The following is a 14,655-nucleotide window of genomic DNA, read 5'->3' on the forward strand; positions in this document are numbered from 1 at the left end:
CATAATATCGCTTACCTATTTTTTCGAAGAAATGTTTGTTAAAAGAAAAGTCCAGCACCAGCTGGATTCGAACACACAACCTGCCAGTTGGTAGTCACACACCTAGACCAGTAGGCTACAAGACAGCTCACATGAACAGGCAGGCGAAACAGCCCTACACAGCCCTGTCGCAGTACACGGATATAATCATACTGTTATTAAATTCTTGAGATATGCGATTCCATATTATATTCCCTTTTAATCAAATTCTAAAAGTATGCTTGTTGACTCCGGTATCACGTTAGTTAAAGGCTTCGTAGCTTACAATGTTTAGGGAGAAATGGAATACTGGTGTGTATTTTTTTCTTTAAAGTACCAAGACCAGCTATATACTGTATGTTTATGTTCCAAAATTAATATCGTTTATGGCCTTCACACGCGTTACAGTATGCTCCTATTCTTTTTATGCTCAGCTACTAAGATTTCCCTTCAGTGGTAAAATTCAATATCTACAACGGGCACAGTAAAGACGTTTACAGTAAGTCTTTCTACGACAGACCAACGGACCACGAGTGCCCCTGTCGGTCAACCAATCACGCACCGCGGTATTTTGCGTCATCGCGCGTCACGATGCACGACGCCGTAGCCAATTACCTCCGGTACGTGTCTGTACCGCGCACTTTGAATGGCTGCATCTGTATAAGCAATAGGAACGTACTAAGCTCTCTCATTTGCAAACCTTTTAAAAGAATAGGTTGCATTCACCTCATGCTTGGGTTCAATGCTTGTTAGCGTAAAATAGCTATCTTAAAGTGAGTTTATTGTAACAATGCCTTTTGCCTGAAATTAGGATTTGAGCTTATTACAGTAATAGGGAGGATCTGACTGGCTTGAGAAGATAAAATTCAATCGTTGGTTTGCACGATAAAGATATAGTACCACCATCTGCACTACAACAAAATGGTAAACAAGCACAAATCTATTTTCAAGGAAGGCTTTGGGAAGTTAAAGGATTTAAAGCTAAAATACATGTTACCATTGCTACTGTTATAATCTAAGATGGGAGTATATTTTATCAAGCAAACGTGGACTCTGATTTACTACATCTGTTTAAATTTTGTTGATTTTATTTTTTTTCTCTTTCTTTCTTACATTGGGTATATGTGAGAAAACCAAGAACAAATAATCGTGATATGCACATTTCTTCCCTTACTGCGTCTTACACTATGTATTAACTTACTGCACTATGCTAGACTGTTCGTCTAAAACATGTTTGTAAGTGCACCCCCTTTGAACAAGTGAAAAAGTGCACAACCCCCAAAAAACATATTACCACATCAAATAAAAAATAAAACAATGGATAAAACTACTTACTCAATGAGATGGTTGCACTTGCATAGAGGCAGAGAGGACTTCTAGATGGGGATTTCTGGGGCTGAGGTAAAGACAGAAATCATCTTTGACCCTGAGAGGGGCTCTGTATTTCTTCTTCATGTAAGTTAGAGCTGAAAAGCCTGATTCATAAAGATAGGTTGATGTGAATGGGAGATTTTTTTTTCAAGGCCATGTTGCTCTGTCCTTGGTATTTATCATGCACAGAGATCTAAAATTGAGCCAGAGGCCTCTCTGTGAACATCTGCTTCAGAGCGAAGTTACCTGTGAAATCAATCAATGATGCCTGAAATCAAAGATTCTTCTATAAATTTTAGTGATAAATTAGCTGTCTCTGAATATTGATTTCTGACCCATCTATCTGCATTAGAGACCACCATGTTTTTGGGCAAATACTCACAAGACTGACGTTTCAGTCCTTCCAAATGAGCTCTGCTAACTTTCTTTAAATCAGCTTTTCAAACACCGTTCCTGCAAAAAACCTCCTCCAGTAATGGGAAGGCTTCAAGGTTTTCTTTGACAACACTCAATTGCCATAACGCAAGTCTTCTGACCCACCACTCAATTTTGTCAGAAAGATTGTGAAAGCATAGTGGGTTTTTTTCCTTGAAGTGCTGCATTCAGTTCATTCAGTTGGCTGAAAATGTCTGCAAAAGGGCAAACCATTTCACAGCTGAAAAGTTATTTGCCAGATCAGTGGTCTCATCCAGTTGAAGGGAAAAAATAAACACATGATTTAACTTTGGAAATAACTTGCTCAAGCACCTCATTTGTGTGTTTCATCACAGTTTCGTTTGACAATGGTATCAAAGCCAGTTGGTCTGCTACACTTTTCCAAAACATAATTGAAACAGTTTCTTTTCACATGGTAAGAAAAAAGTCTGACTTACTGTGTGTACTTTCCCAGTTTTGGCAATCCAATGTGAGATAACAATAATTGCCTTCTTATTTAAGCCTTCTCATGATGGCTTTCTGTATGGTACACTTCTGGTCTCATAGTGTAACGCAGCTAGGTTGTGGTGAAAAGGATCCGATGCAGATGCAGGAGACCTTGGGAGATGAGTAGGGGGAAAGAGCAAATCCAGGAGCTGAGTCGTAGTCCGTAGGCGTAAGGTAGGTCAAGATCCAGTAAAGGCACTGGTGGCGAACAATCCAGAACGAGAGACAGGTTCGTGGTTGAAACAAGAGCGGCAAGGTCAATTCCGAAAATAGTCACTGGAGCGAACAATCCAAGGGGCGAGACAAGAACCGAAGTCGGAAGGAAAAAGGTGAAGTCAGAAAATCCAGTAAGGCAAAAGGGAAAGCAACACTAGGTAGAGCAACACGAAGTGAACTCAATACCGAGCAGTGATATGCGGGTAAGGGAGGCTTAAATAATACAGCCTGCCGCACGGTAAGGCGTCTGATGAGAAATTAACACGTGCGGCGGTGTTTGTAATTATCACCCTGCTGCTGGAACTGATTAGATCTCTTAGGAGCTGGACTGGGCCGGTTAGTGGTCGTGACAGTACCCCCCCCCCCCACGGGCGGTTCCCGACGCCGGAGACGGTCGCTGGGGAAAATTACAATGAAAATCAGTGATGAGAGCTGGGTCGAGAATATCTCCCCCCGGAACCCAAGATCTGTCTTCCGGTCCATACCCTTCTCAATCCACAAGATACTGAATGGTATTACAGTGCCATCTTGAATCCAGGATCTTGTTAACTGTATAGGCCGGATGCCCCTGAATAGTAGGAGGAGGTGGTGGACGAGCAGGAGGGGCCACCAGGGGTGAACGGTGGAATGGTTTTAAAAGAGACGTGGAAGGCGGAATGGATTCTGAAAGTGGGGGGAGCGCTAGTCGGTAGGTGACTGGTGTAATTCGTTAGAGGATCCGGAAAGGACCTATATACTTAGGGCCTAGCTGCTTGGAGGACAGGCGCAAGGGTAAATTCTTGGTGGCCAGCCAGACGAACTGACCTTTCCTGAACCAAGGGGCAGGTCTACGACGTCTGTTGGCAAAAGCAGCCTGGCGCTGAGTTGACTAGAGAAGAGATGTTCTAGCCACCTTCCAGATCCTCCTTAACTTCGAGATGTACTGCCTCAGAGAAGGAATTGTCGTAACCAAAGGGGCGTCAGAGATGAGGGAGGGTTGGTAACCTAAGGAGCAAAGGAAGGGAGAGAGGCCTGTGGAGGAGGATGTAAGGAAGTTATGAGCATACTCTGCCCAGGGAAGTAAAGATGACCAGTCATCTTGGGAAGTTGAAGTGAAGGCTCTAAGAAAAGCAAGGAGCGTTTGATTAGTTCTCAACCTGCCCGCTGGCTTCAGGGTGATATCCTGACGTTAAGGACACATGAGTGCCCAGGGCTTGACAAAAAGCTTTCCAAAAGGCCGAGACAAACTGGGGACCTCTGTCTGACACCACATCCCTGGGCAAACCATGTAGGCGAAATACGTGCTGGACGAACAGCATTGCCATCTCCTGGGCTGTGGGTAAGGCTGGGAGTGGAACAAAGTGGGCCGATTTGGAAAATCGATCGGAGACCACCATGATAACCGTATTGCCTTGACTACTGGGGAGATCCGTGATGAAATCCACCGCTATGTGAGACCAAGGGCGGTAGGGGACCGGGAGGGGGTACAAGAGACCCATCTTCCTGGCACGCGGGGTCCTGGTTCTGGCACAGGTAGGACATGCTCGAATATAGTCTGCTACATCCACTCTCATGGTAGGCCACCAGAAGTCCCTACTCAGGAGATCCAAAGTACGTTTGACCTCAGGGTGGCCTGCGAACCGTGAGTCATGACTCCACTGTAAAACCGCCGAACGTAAATTATCCACCACAAATAATTTGTCCACGGGGCAATGGAGCGGGATGGTAGTCTTGTCCAGGGACCGCCTGACTTGATCGAACTGCTGCCACGACACGGTTAGTTGAAATTATCGGTTCGGGTGCATAATCCAGATCCGGGGGGTCGTGAAGTCGGGAAAGTGCATCTGCCCTGCCATTCTTAGATCCAGGGGTATAGGTGATCACGAAGTTGAAGCGCGAGAAGAACAGAGACCGGTGAGCTTGACGTGAATAGAGGCGTTTAGCCGATTGGATGTAGGCCAAGTTCTTGTGGTCCGTGATTATAACAAAAGGATGCTGAGCACCCTCCAGCCAGTGCCTCCATTCCTCAAGGGCCAGCTTGATTGCAAGGAGCTCGCGATTACCCACGTCATAATTCACTTCGGCAGGAGAGAGCTTCTTGGAGAAGAAGGCACATGGATGCAGAACCTGTCCTTCTTCCTTACGCTGGGAGAGGACTGCACCAACCCCATAGGCAGAGGCATCCACTTCCACTACAAAGGGGCGGGAGGGATCCGGGTGACGGAGAAGAGGAGCAGTGCTGAAGAGGTGCTTTAAGCGTAGGAATGCCTTGTCTGCCTCCCGGTTCCACTTACCTCGGCCAGGTCGGTTGCGAGTTAGAGCAGAGATGGGCGCAACAACCGAACTAAAGTTCCTAATGAACCGCCTATAAAAATTAGCAAAACCCAGAAAACGCTGGATCTGCTTTAGATTGCGCGGGACTGGCCAGTCGTTAATGGCTGCTACATTAGATGAGTCCATTGCCACACCCAGAGGGGAGATACTGTAACCAAGGAAATGGATCTTGGAGACATGGAGCACGCACTTTTCCAGCTTCGCATAGAGCCTATTGTCAATCAATCCTTACAAGACCTCCTGTACATGGCGGACATGATCCTGAGGGTCGGTAGAAAAAATCAAAATGTCATCGAGATATACCAGAACAAAGCCACCAATAATGTCCCTAAAAATATCATTCATAAAGGACTGGAAGATAGCCGGAGCATTGACAAGGCTGAAGGGCATGACCTGGTATTCATAGTGCCTATGCCTAGTCATAAAGGCCGTCTTCCATTCGTCCCCCTCCCGTATCCTGATAAGGTTATAAGCCCCACGTAAATCTAATTTTGAAAAGATGGTGGCTCCACGTAAGGACTCCAAAGCCACTGGAATTAGAGGCAGAGGGTAGCGATGTTTAATCGTGATGGAGTTCAACCCCCTGCAGTCGATGCATGGGAGCAATGAGCCATCCTTCTTTTCAATAAAAAAGAAACCAGCACAGGCAGGAGAAGAGGAGGGGTGAATAAAACCTGAGTCCAGAGCTTCCTTAATGTAGTCTTGTAAGGCCCGATTCTCCTTTTGGGTTAAAGGGTAAATGCGACCCTTGGGGGGAGTGATCCTGGCAATAAATCGATGGCACAGTCGCAAGTTCGATGAGGGGGGAGCAAGAGATCCTGTTGTTTATCGAATGCCTGTTTCAGGTGAACGTACTGAGGTGGAATGGAAGGTGGAGCATCCCAGGCAATTATCTCATTCTTGGCCCAGGAGATGTGGGGGTCGTGTTTCCTGAGCCAGGGAAGGCCCAGGATCAGCGGGTAGGCAGGCGAGTCCAGGAGAAGAAATTAAATATCTTCCGTATGAGTGGCCCCAACCCTGAGAGAGAGTGGGATGGTTTGCAGGGAAACCTGAGCAGGGGTGAGTGGAGAACCATCTAGGGCTAGAATGCTGACGGGGGGTGACACAGAAACCACGGGGATATTCCAACGGTGGACGAAGGAAGCGTCTATGAATGATCCTTCTGCACCTGAATCAACAAAAATCGACAGGGGAAGGTGAGTATCAGACCATGACAATTCCGCCGGAAACAGAGTGCCCGAAGAGGCTGGGGAAAAAACAGCACTGCTAACCTTAGCTGAAGGCTGCGGTAGAGCACGAGGTGCAGACAGTGGTCTTGAAGGACAAGTAGCGAGCAGATGGTTAGGAGAACCACAGTACAGACATCGTCCCTCTCGGCGGCGCCTTTCCTTTTCTTGAGGGGAAAGAGGAGCATGTGGCAGAGCTGGCAAAGCAGGAAGTGATGCCTCGGGGGGGCCATGTCTGCTTCCAGTGGGTCTGTCTGCTTTCCGGATTCTGATGCGGGTGTCCAATTTCAGGACCTCCCGCTTCCAGGGAATGAGAGTGGATTGGCATGAATACCAAGTGTTCCTTCAACTCCTCTGACAAACCCTTACAGAAAAGGCAAACAAGCACCTCTGGGTTCCAGGCGGACTCTGTGGCAAGAGACTGAAATTCCTCCACATAATCCTGTAGAGGTCTGTCACCCTGTTGAATTGCTGAGAGCCGAAGGTGAACCAGGTCCAGATTGTTCTGCGAAAAACATGCCTGAAGACGATCCGCAAAGCTATTAAAATCCATGGGTTGCGAATCTGCTCTGGACAAAAAAACAGAAGCCCAATCCAAAGCCTTGCCTGTCAACAGTGAGATCGCAAAACCAATCTGTTCTCGCGACGTAGGAAAACGCTCTGGATGCAGATGAAAAGAGAGAAAGCATTGAGTAATGAAGCCTCTGCAACCAGAAGGATTACCGTCATATTTTTCAGGGAGAACAAACGGTAAGGTTGTGGGGGTGGTGGATGGGGCCGCGGCTTGTGCGGAAGAAACTGCAGGAGGAGCTGTTGAAGGTGCCGGGGGCACCGGGGGGGACGAAAGCCAGGCATCGTGATTGGTAAGAAGTTGGACAGACTGCTGTAACTGAGATAGAGCTTGGGAGTGCTGGTGAAGGAGGGAGCGAAGAGCTTGCGCATCCGCGGAATCCATACTGTAAGGCTCGGTATTCTGTAACGCAGCTAGGTTGTGGTGAAAAGGATCCGATGCAGATGCAGGAGACCTTGGGAGGTGAGTAGGCGGACAGAGCAAATCCAGGAGCTGAGTCGTAGTCCGAAGGCGTAAGGTACGTCAAGATCCAGTAAAGGCACTGGTGGCGAACAATCCAGAACGAGAGACAGGTTCGTGGTTGAAACAAGAGCGGCAAGGTCAATTCCGAAAATAGTCACTGGAGCGAACAATCCAAGGGGCGAGACAAGAACCGAAGTCGGAAGGAAAAAGGTGAAGTCAGAAAATCCAGTAAGGCAAAAGGGAAAGTAACACTAGGTAGAGCAACACGAAGTGAACTCAATACCGAGCAGTGATATGCTGGTAAGGGAGGCTTAAATAATGCAGCCTGCCGCACGGTAAGGCGTCTGATGAGAAATTAACACGTGCGGCAGCGTTTGTAATTATAACCCTGCTGCTGGAACTGATTAGACCTCTTAGGAGCTGGTCTGGGCCGGTTAGTGGTTGTGACACATAGCTCCTGTAGCTTTCTCTCAAAAAAATTCTAGTGGCTTTGTTTGCAGAGAACTGTACCTCGTTCAACAGCTTATGACTCTCCCTTGCCAAAACTTTGCCACATGCAACACCCTGTGATTAAGGTTCCATTCCTCCCTCACGTGTGAAAAAATATTTCAAATACTTGGAGTCATATTTACTACATTTTGTCTTTTTTCCTTTGTCTGTCTCTGCAGCTTTATGTTTTGCTTAGCTCTCCCAACAGTTAAAATCCACTCCATGTTTTTTTTAGCTTTTTACCTGGTAACAACTCATTCATTGCAACTTGAAAATGCAAAGGTATGTTGCGATAAAATAGCCATGGGGTGGTGCTGTTTTTCACAATTATTTTTATTGCACCTTTTTCAAAATAAACTGTAGTATTACGGTGTATAATTACTTATTTTAATACAGTATTCATGCAACTGCCATGTTAACAAACGCTGGTTAACTATTTCTCATTGAATTTGCACATTCAACACTGGTCAACCTTTGTCAGACACCATTTTATCATGCCCGAACACGTATCTCAATCATTCCCACTGAAGATACTGAAATCCCATGAACAGTGAATGGCCCGAATACCTGGTCATTGTAGCTAATTCTATGTGTGGTTAGTTAAGTTTTCTTCAGAGGTAGTTTGCTCTCCATTTGCATTATAGCTTCTTAAGTTTACCTGCTGCTGTTAGGCAGTTTCAGAATTTGAAATCAATACCTTCTCTAAACCCCTTCAAATCTAGACTCAAAACCTTCTTCTTCAGAAAAGCCTTTACTTAACTGGTTCCATTCTTCACCCCTCTGCTCTTCTTAATACCACCTTCCACGGTCTCCTCTATTGTTATTGTTGTATTGTTGTAATTATAATTGTGTCCTATCTTGTGAAATCTTCTTAATTATTGTTGAAGTCTTCTTATTTATTGTTATTGTCATCCTGTAAAGCGCTTTGAGAAGCCACCTAATAATGGCAAGTTTATTATTATTATATAATATTTTCCTTATAAGAAGCTCATCTCCATAATTTCATTCTATGATAAACCTACCTTATGTAAAACATAGGGCAATATCCTGTACAATGGGTTGCTTCAAGGTACAAGAATGTTCAACTTACTATCAAATAGTATATCTACAAAAGCATTCAATTACTTTTCTAAAGGCCTTCTGAGATAACCACACAATATCTGAACTAACTCTATTTTCTGTTCAAGTTGTGTGGGCAACAACTACCTCTGGTAGCTGAAATGCTCTAGATGTTTAGTTCTCCATGCTCTTTATAATGCCCTGTCTCTCTTCAGGTAAGAGGTTTTTGAGGATTCAGACTTTTCTCCTGTACATACTGTATATAGAAATTTCCAAACTAGCTGAACTATGAACCACAACACCCTGCTTACATGTCAAAGCATCAATTATCAGTATTTTGATATATATATATATTCTTTATACCTAGTTTTAACTTATTACACAGATAAAAATGATCACACCTCATTACACAACCACATTCACTGTCCAAAAATATAAGGAAAATCAGTGAGCAAAACTGCAAAAAGAAAAAAAAACTATTTGATAACTTAATCCAAAATCACATAGCTCACATTTTTCTATAACTTAAATAATGTTGTCAAATATAATCAACTTAAATACCAAAGTTTCATTAATCCATTTTATGCAAGATACAGTAGGGTCTCAGGGGAGCTGAAGACTATTCAGGCAAGCAACAGGAACAAGCAGGACACCAGTCCATCCCAGAGCACAAGCAGACTAACATGCACACACTCACACCAAGGCCAATTTTCCCAGAATGCATTAGCATACTAGCATGTCTTTGGAGTGTGGGAGGCAACCAGAACACTTGAGGGAAAATGTGCACAAAAACAGGGTCAACATACAAACTCCAGACAGAAAGCACCCCAGGTCCAGAGTTAAACCAAGGTTCCCAGCACTGTGAGGCAGCAATTCTATTGTGCCACCATGCTGCCCCTGCCAAAGTTAATCTTTCAAAATGTTGCATATTGCAATATTTGGGAAATGCAGCAATATTATTACTGTATATAATTTAAGGACTCTGTATTAAAGATTGCTAAATCTTTTGATGTGTCAATACATTATGAACAGCATTTTCTAAAATATAATTTTGTAGTAAAACGTACATTAAAATACAATTTACAGTCTAGTGCTCCAGATACTTGTTTGATTTTCAACATTAGAAAATAAAGCACATATTTTATTTACAGACAGTAATATATTAATAAGCACATTGTTTTTTAAAGGAAACTAAAATACTCTTCATACTACATACTCTTGTTTCATACTCATTATGTGGCAATCAAAACTATAATTATTCTATGAAGTGTATAGGAACCTTCTTCTCATAAATGTGCAATGAAATCCATTAATAAAGTAACATTAAACTTGGAATAGAAAAGACTATAGATATCACAAACATGGGCTACAATAACCAAAATAAACCATTTCACACTCCATTTTCCTAGTACATAATAATTGCAAATAATTATATTAAAATTTAAGTAACCAGCAGACAAAATAATTAAACAGAAGAAATACTGTTCTGGTACTCAGAAGGTTTTCTTTTAGGGCTAGGTTTTTCTAAAACAGTGAGCTGAGTTACAGTGCTGCTCTCTGTGAACAAAGTTTTACGTTTCTGTGTAAAAGTTGAATAACCTTGGTTGTGCCACTTAGCAAGTCGCTTCTTCATTTCCGCCTGAACCTACAACAGAGCATAACGTTAAGACTATGCTGTACGTTGTAAAAAAAAATCTCTGAATTAATACTGTATATGTTTATCACTTTCATTTTTATCCTAAAAACATTTTAAAGCCTTTGCTAGTCCTGGAAAACAAGTCTGTCACATCATGTTGAGATATTGTACTGTGTTAAAAATAACTAGACAGTTATTCTGAGCAAATTCATTATTCTTGAAATGTTCCTAATCTTAATCTTAATTTTATTAGGGATGTACAGTGGTTGAGGTATCTGGCAAGGCACAGGAGTCAGGACGTCTTTAATATTTTCTTGGCCATTCAGAATAGTTGTTGAATCAATAAACTCTGTGCTCTAGTCTTAAACTTCTGATTTAGAATCTTGCATTCAAAATGTCATGACTGTATTGCTGCTAGACATGCAAACTCTGTTTATTATTTATTAAAAGAATGTATCAAAATAAAAACAATATTCAACATGAATAATTATAGAAAATAATATTTATGGAAAATATTCAATTAGTACATACCTCTCCATTCAGGAAACAGTAGAGTAAAGCCACAACAAAGCCCTAAAAAGGAAGTGAATCTATGACATTGTTCAAGCACCAAAACGTATGGTGGTAATAAGAGAACACAAAGATCTTGAAGATATCAAATGCCTCAGTTATGTGTTTCAAAGGTGTCCACTTGAAGTATTTTGAACAGAAGCTATATTGCAGACATGGAGGCTCAACAACTTGGACAACTGTTTAGTAACCAATCTGGATATATATATATATGTAAATGTGCACTGTGTGATACAATGTATACTGTTTACGCAAAACAAATGTATATACAAAACCATAAATACATCAGGACATCAATTATGCTTGCTGATTAAGGAGGAATTCAAACTGATTCAACTGATCTTTAAGTATATTAAAAGATTGCATATAACTTAATATACTGTATATCATTTTGCCAAATAATGAGGACATAGAATAATACTCAAATTACAAAATATTAATATATAGTTCATATTCAATTCTAAATCAGAACTAGATTATCTATGCCACAGTAAATATACTTACAAAAAGAACTCACCTGATACATGATAAAGCAACAGAAAATAAGTATGGTTTTATACAGCATACCTGTATATGATTACTGTTGCAAATAACTGACTTATCTGTTGAAGACCCGGAGACTAATCTAAATAGTAATACAGTAGCTATTCTACATTTGTATTGACACATTTACATTAAACATTAGGACAAAACAATGTGACTGTAAAAATATTAATTATGCTCCGATATTAAATTTAAAAAGAGTTATTTCTGTTCATTATTAATTTGTAGGAGAACCTCTGAGATGTTAGAAATCCAGTTGTAATATTTTTCTGTAAGTTAAAGGAAATATGTCTTGTGCCAACATAACTGGTTACACTCTTGTAAATTGCAATGGGGACTTTCAGAGTTTTTAAAGCTAAGACACATTGGTTTTGTTTTATGCCCCCAATTAAAAGGAAAGAGATGACATCAAACAAAAAGGCAGCTAACTTTAGTCATACACATAGTAATGTGTCAGTATTTGTGTTACCAAACACAAATGGAAAATGACATACCTGAAAAGAGCCTAATCCCAGCTCTATGTAAAGCCTTGCGTATACTCCGGTATTTTCAGGGAAGAATGCAAAGACTGTGTAGTGAACTCCAAACAGTGGAATAAGAAATAAGGTTGATTTTGCAAGCCTCCTAAAAAGAGAAAAAATATATACATCAGTATATAAAATATTAACAAACACAGGAATCATATTAACAAAAGCATATTGTATGTTATACTGCAGTATATATATTATATATATTATATTACCAGATGTATGAAAGCAACATTGCATCATTATTGCTCCATTAAACCAAATAAAGCACAATCTAACCACAACCCTGGAGTTTTTATTCTCTTTTTTTCTGCTGTACTGTATATGTGTAACCCACAGCCCAAGGTGTATAAAGATATTTAATTTGAGACACACATACTGTAGGCTTCAGGAAAGAAAGTGCTATCTTAAATTACAGTATTAAAATAATATTTAGGCTTCTTATGCAGTGACATTGAATATTCAGAAATAAATGCCAGGCTTTATTTTTTGGAACAAACCTGTCATATTGCATTGTATAGAAATATGGATCCAAGTGCTTTAACTGAATGTGAGAAAACACCTCATAACATATCATAACATATCATAACTGAAAGTATAACAAGAAAAACAATAAAAAAAAAATTGTATCTCAGATCACCATTGCAACAATTAATCAAGCTGAAACAAGATTTTAACTAATACAATTATATTTTCAAATCAGGATCAGTGTTTCTTTCTGTCACTTTGTATATTTTAGTTTGTAATGTCACAGCAACATTTAGAAAATTACTAGTCTAGTACTAAAAATACAAATACAAAGATTGGGTTACATAGTAAAACAGCACTTATTCCTCCATTGCAAGTAATTGGTTCTTATTTTGTTATTCTTACGTGTCTTTAACTTTAGTTGTCAAATAAAACTTGCAGTAAGTAAAAACCTAAATTGGGCTTTTAACACATCCATGTATATTGTGATAAATTAACAGTGTTCAACTATTTTTAGGAAGATTTTTCATTTGAAATCAAAAGCCATTTTGCCCAGGAGGCTTCAGATACAGTAACTGTTGTTAAACAAGGCAAGGTTATGTTAATGTTTCTGATGTATAAAGAATTCAGAAACTGTAATATCAGTTTGATCCTGTGAAGGATACTAAACTATAATAAACATGCATGAAAAATTACACAATTAAAAATGTTATTCTGAAATGTTATTATTTTACAGCTCTGTTTAGTTAAAATATCATAGTTAACTCATAACTTGAATAGTCAAAGGCAACAACATTAGCTTTAAACAAATACAACTAAGGGCAGAAAAGTGGCAATGGTAAAGACATGCTGTAGATGAATTGGATTCTTGGTAAATTGCTCCTGCAAGTTTGTGTGTCTAGCTATAGACTGACATCCTATCCAAAGTGTATCCTACTTTGTGCCTAATGCTTTCCAGAAAGGCTCTGTGCCACTGTGACCCTAAATTGGATGAGCAGTTTTTGAATGTGGTGTAATGCATTCAACTAAAACATCTTTTATAACTTACATAAAATGGCTAGTGTCATTTCCTCCCACAGCTGGCACCTTTATCTTTTGCACCAGAATCCGTATCACGTTGATGAATATGACAAAGTTCACCTTCATAAAAATACATAGATTAAGAAAAATAACTATAAGTAATAATAATAATACTAATAATAATAATATTAAACTATTATACAAATCTGTGCAAAATAATCAGTCCACAATTTGTCCAGAAGACACTATCTTAAATTGATATAGTTTTTATAATTTTTAGTTCATCCTGGACAGAAAACTATAATTAGCTTTTTTTAGGTTTTATATTTGAAAATGGGGCACCTTAAATGATCAGTTATTCAAACATTAAAATATGCCCAAAGGTATAATTATTATTATTTCAGTATTAAGTAGGTGGCTGCATCAGAATGCTAGGCTGCAAAGGAACAGGTAAAGTTTTATTCCATGCTGAAAGGAAAAGAAAATGTACAAAACGTTTTAGCTATGGAACTTTCTTTTCCATTCTGTATAGAATAAACATTTACACGTACCTTTACAACAGTATATTATGTCAAATGCTGTGTATGTCAAATACTGTAAAGCAAATCCAATAACAGCAAAACTAAACCATTTATGTTCCTTCTTCTAGCACAAAAGCCAGCAAGTCTTACTGTATGCCCATTACTTTTCATATATATAAAATATACTTAATGTGTAAATCTGTTTTTTTTTGTAGTACCGATACTTTATATACTCACTAACACTGACACCAATATTGGTCCTTTGATAATCCACCAAACCGCATTATCATTATCATCCCAGCACCTAAAAAAAATGGAAATATGTTTTTCCATTGCTAAAGAAGCAATGTCACCCTTTCAGTGTGATGTTCATAGGATTCCACGAGTTTATTAAACTATTATTAAAGTCACTATTACTGTTCTTCAGAATTATAATTATAAAGAGAAAGTGTCAAACAAACTGATACACAAATTTAAAGAAACTGGTGCGAACTGGTGTTTATTCCTTATAGAATAAATATTTCTTAGTAAATTTACAAACTGTTGTAAAATTTATAAAAATATTTTGTTTATTTAATAAGTACATGAGCAATCAGTAAGTGTATCTTAAATGTCTTTGTTTCTCCTTACAGGGGTTCTTCCTTGGTTGTTTCTGGTGTCTTGGTTTCCACTCGGGGACACTGTGTGCCTAATAACGATTTTTTCTTAAAGAATGTCTTAAAGG

General features: G+C 39.9%; 1 protein-coding gene across 2 annotated transcripts in view; it reads right to left on the minus strand.

The window, feature by feature from the left end:
• Nucleotides 1-7,877: 7,877 nt before the first annotated feature.
• Nucleotides 7,878-14,655, minus strand: part of LOC102697166 (pituitary adenylate cyclase-activating polypeptide type I receptor-like) — a 52,782-nt gene continuing 46,004 nt past the window's right edge. The window contains exons 9-13 of one of the 2 annotated variants that reach the window (XM_015354123.2): nt 14,169-14,235; nt 13,439-13,530; nt 11,890-12,019; nt 10,814-10,855; nt 7,878-10,291 (exon numbers count right to left, since the gene is read on the minus strand). In XM_015354123.2, coding sequence (XP_015209609.1) covers nt 10,112-10,291; nt 10,814-10,855; nt 11,890-12,019; nt 13,439-13,530; nt 14,169-14,235 — 511 coding nt within the window. In that variant the 3' untranslated portion in view covers nt 7,878-10,111. The remainder of the gene's footprint in view (nt 10,292-10,813; nt 10,856-11,889; nt 12,020-13,438; nt 13,531-14,168; nt 14,236-14,655) is intronic. The other variant, XM_015354125.2, reaches the window with a different exon arrangement.

This window comes from Lepisosteus oculatus, chromosome 6 (genome assembly GCF_040954835.1).
Source record: "Lepisosteus oculatus isolate fLepOcu1 chromosome 6, fLepOcu1.hap2, whole genome shotgun sequence".
NCBI lineage: Eukaryota > Metazoa > Chordata > Actinopteri > Semionotiformes > Lepisosteidae > Lepisosteus > Lepisosteus oculatus.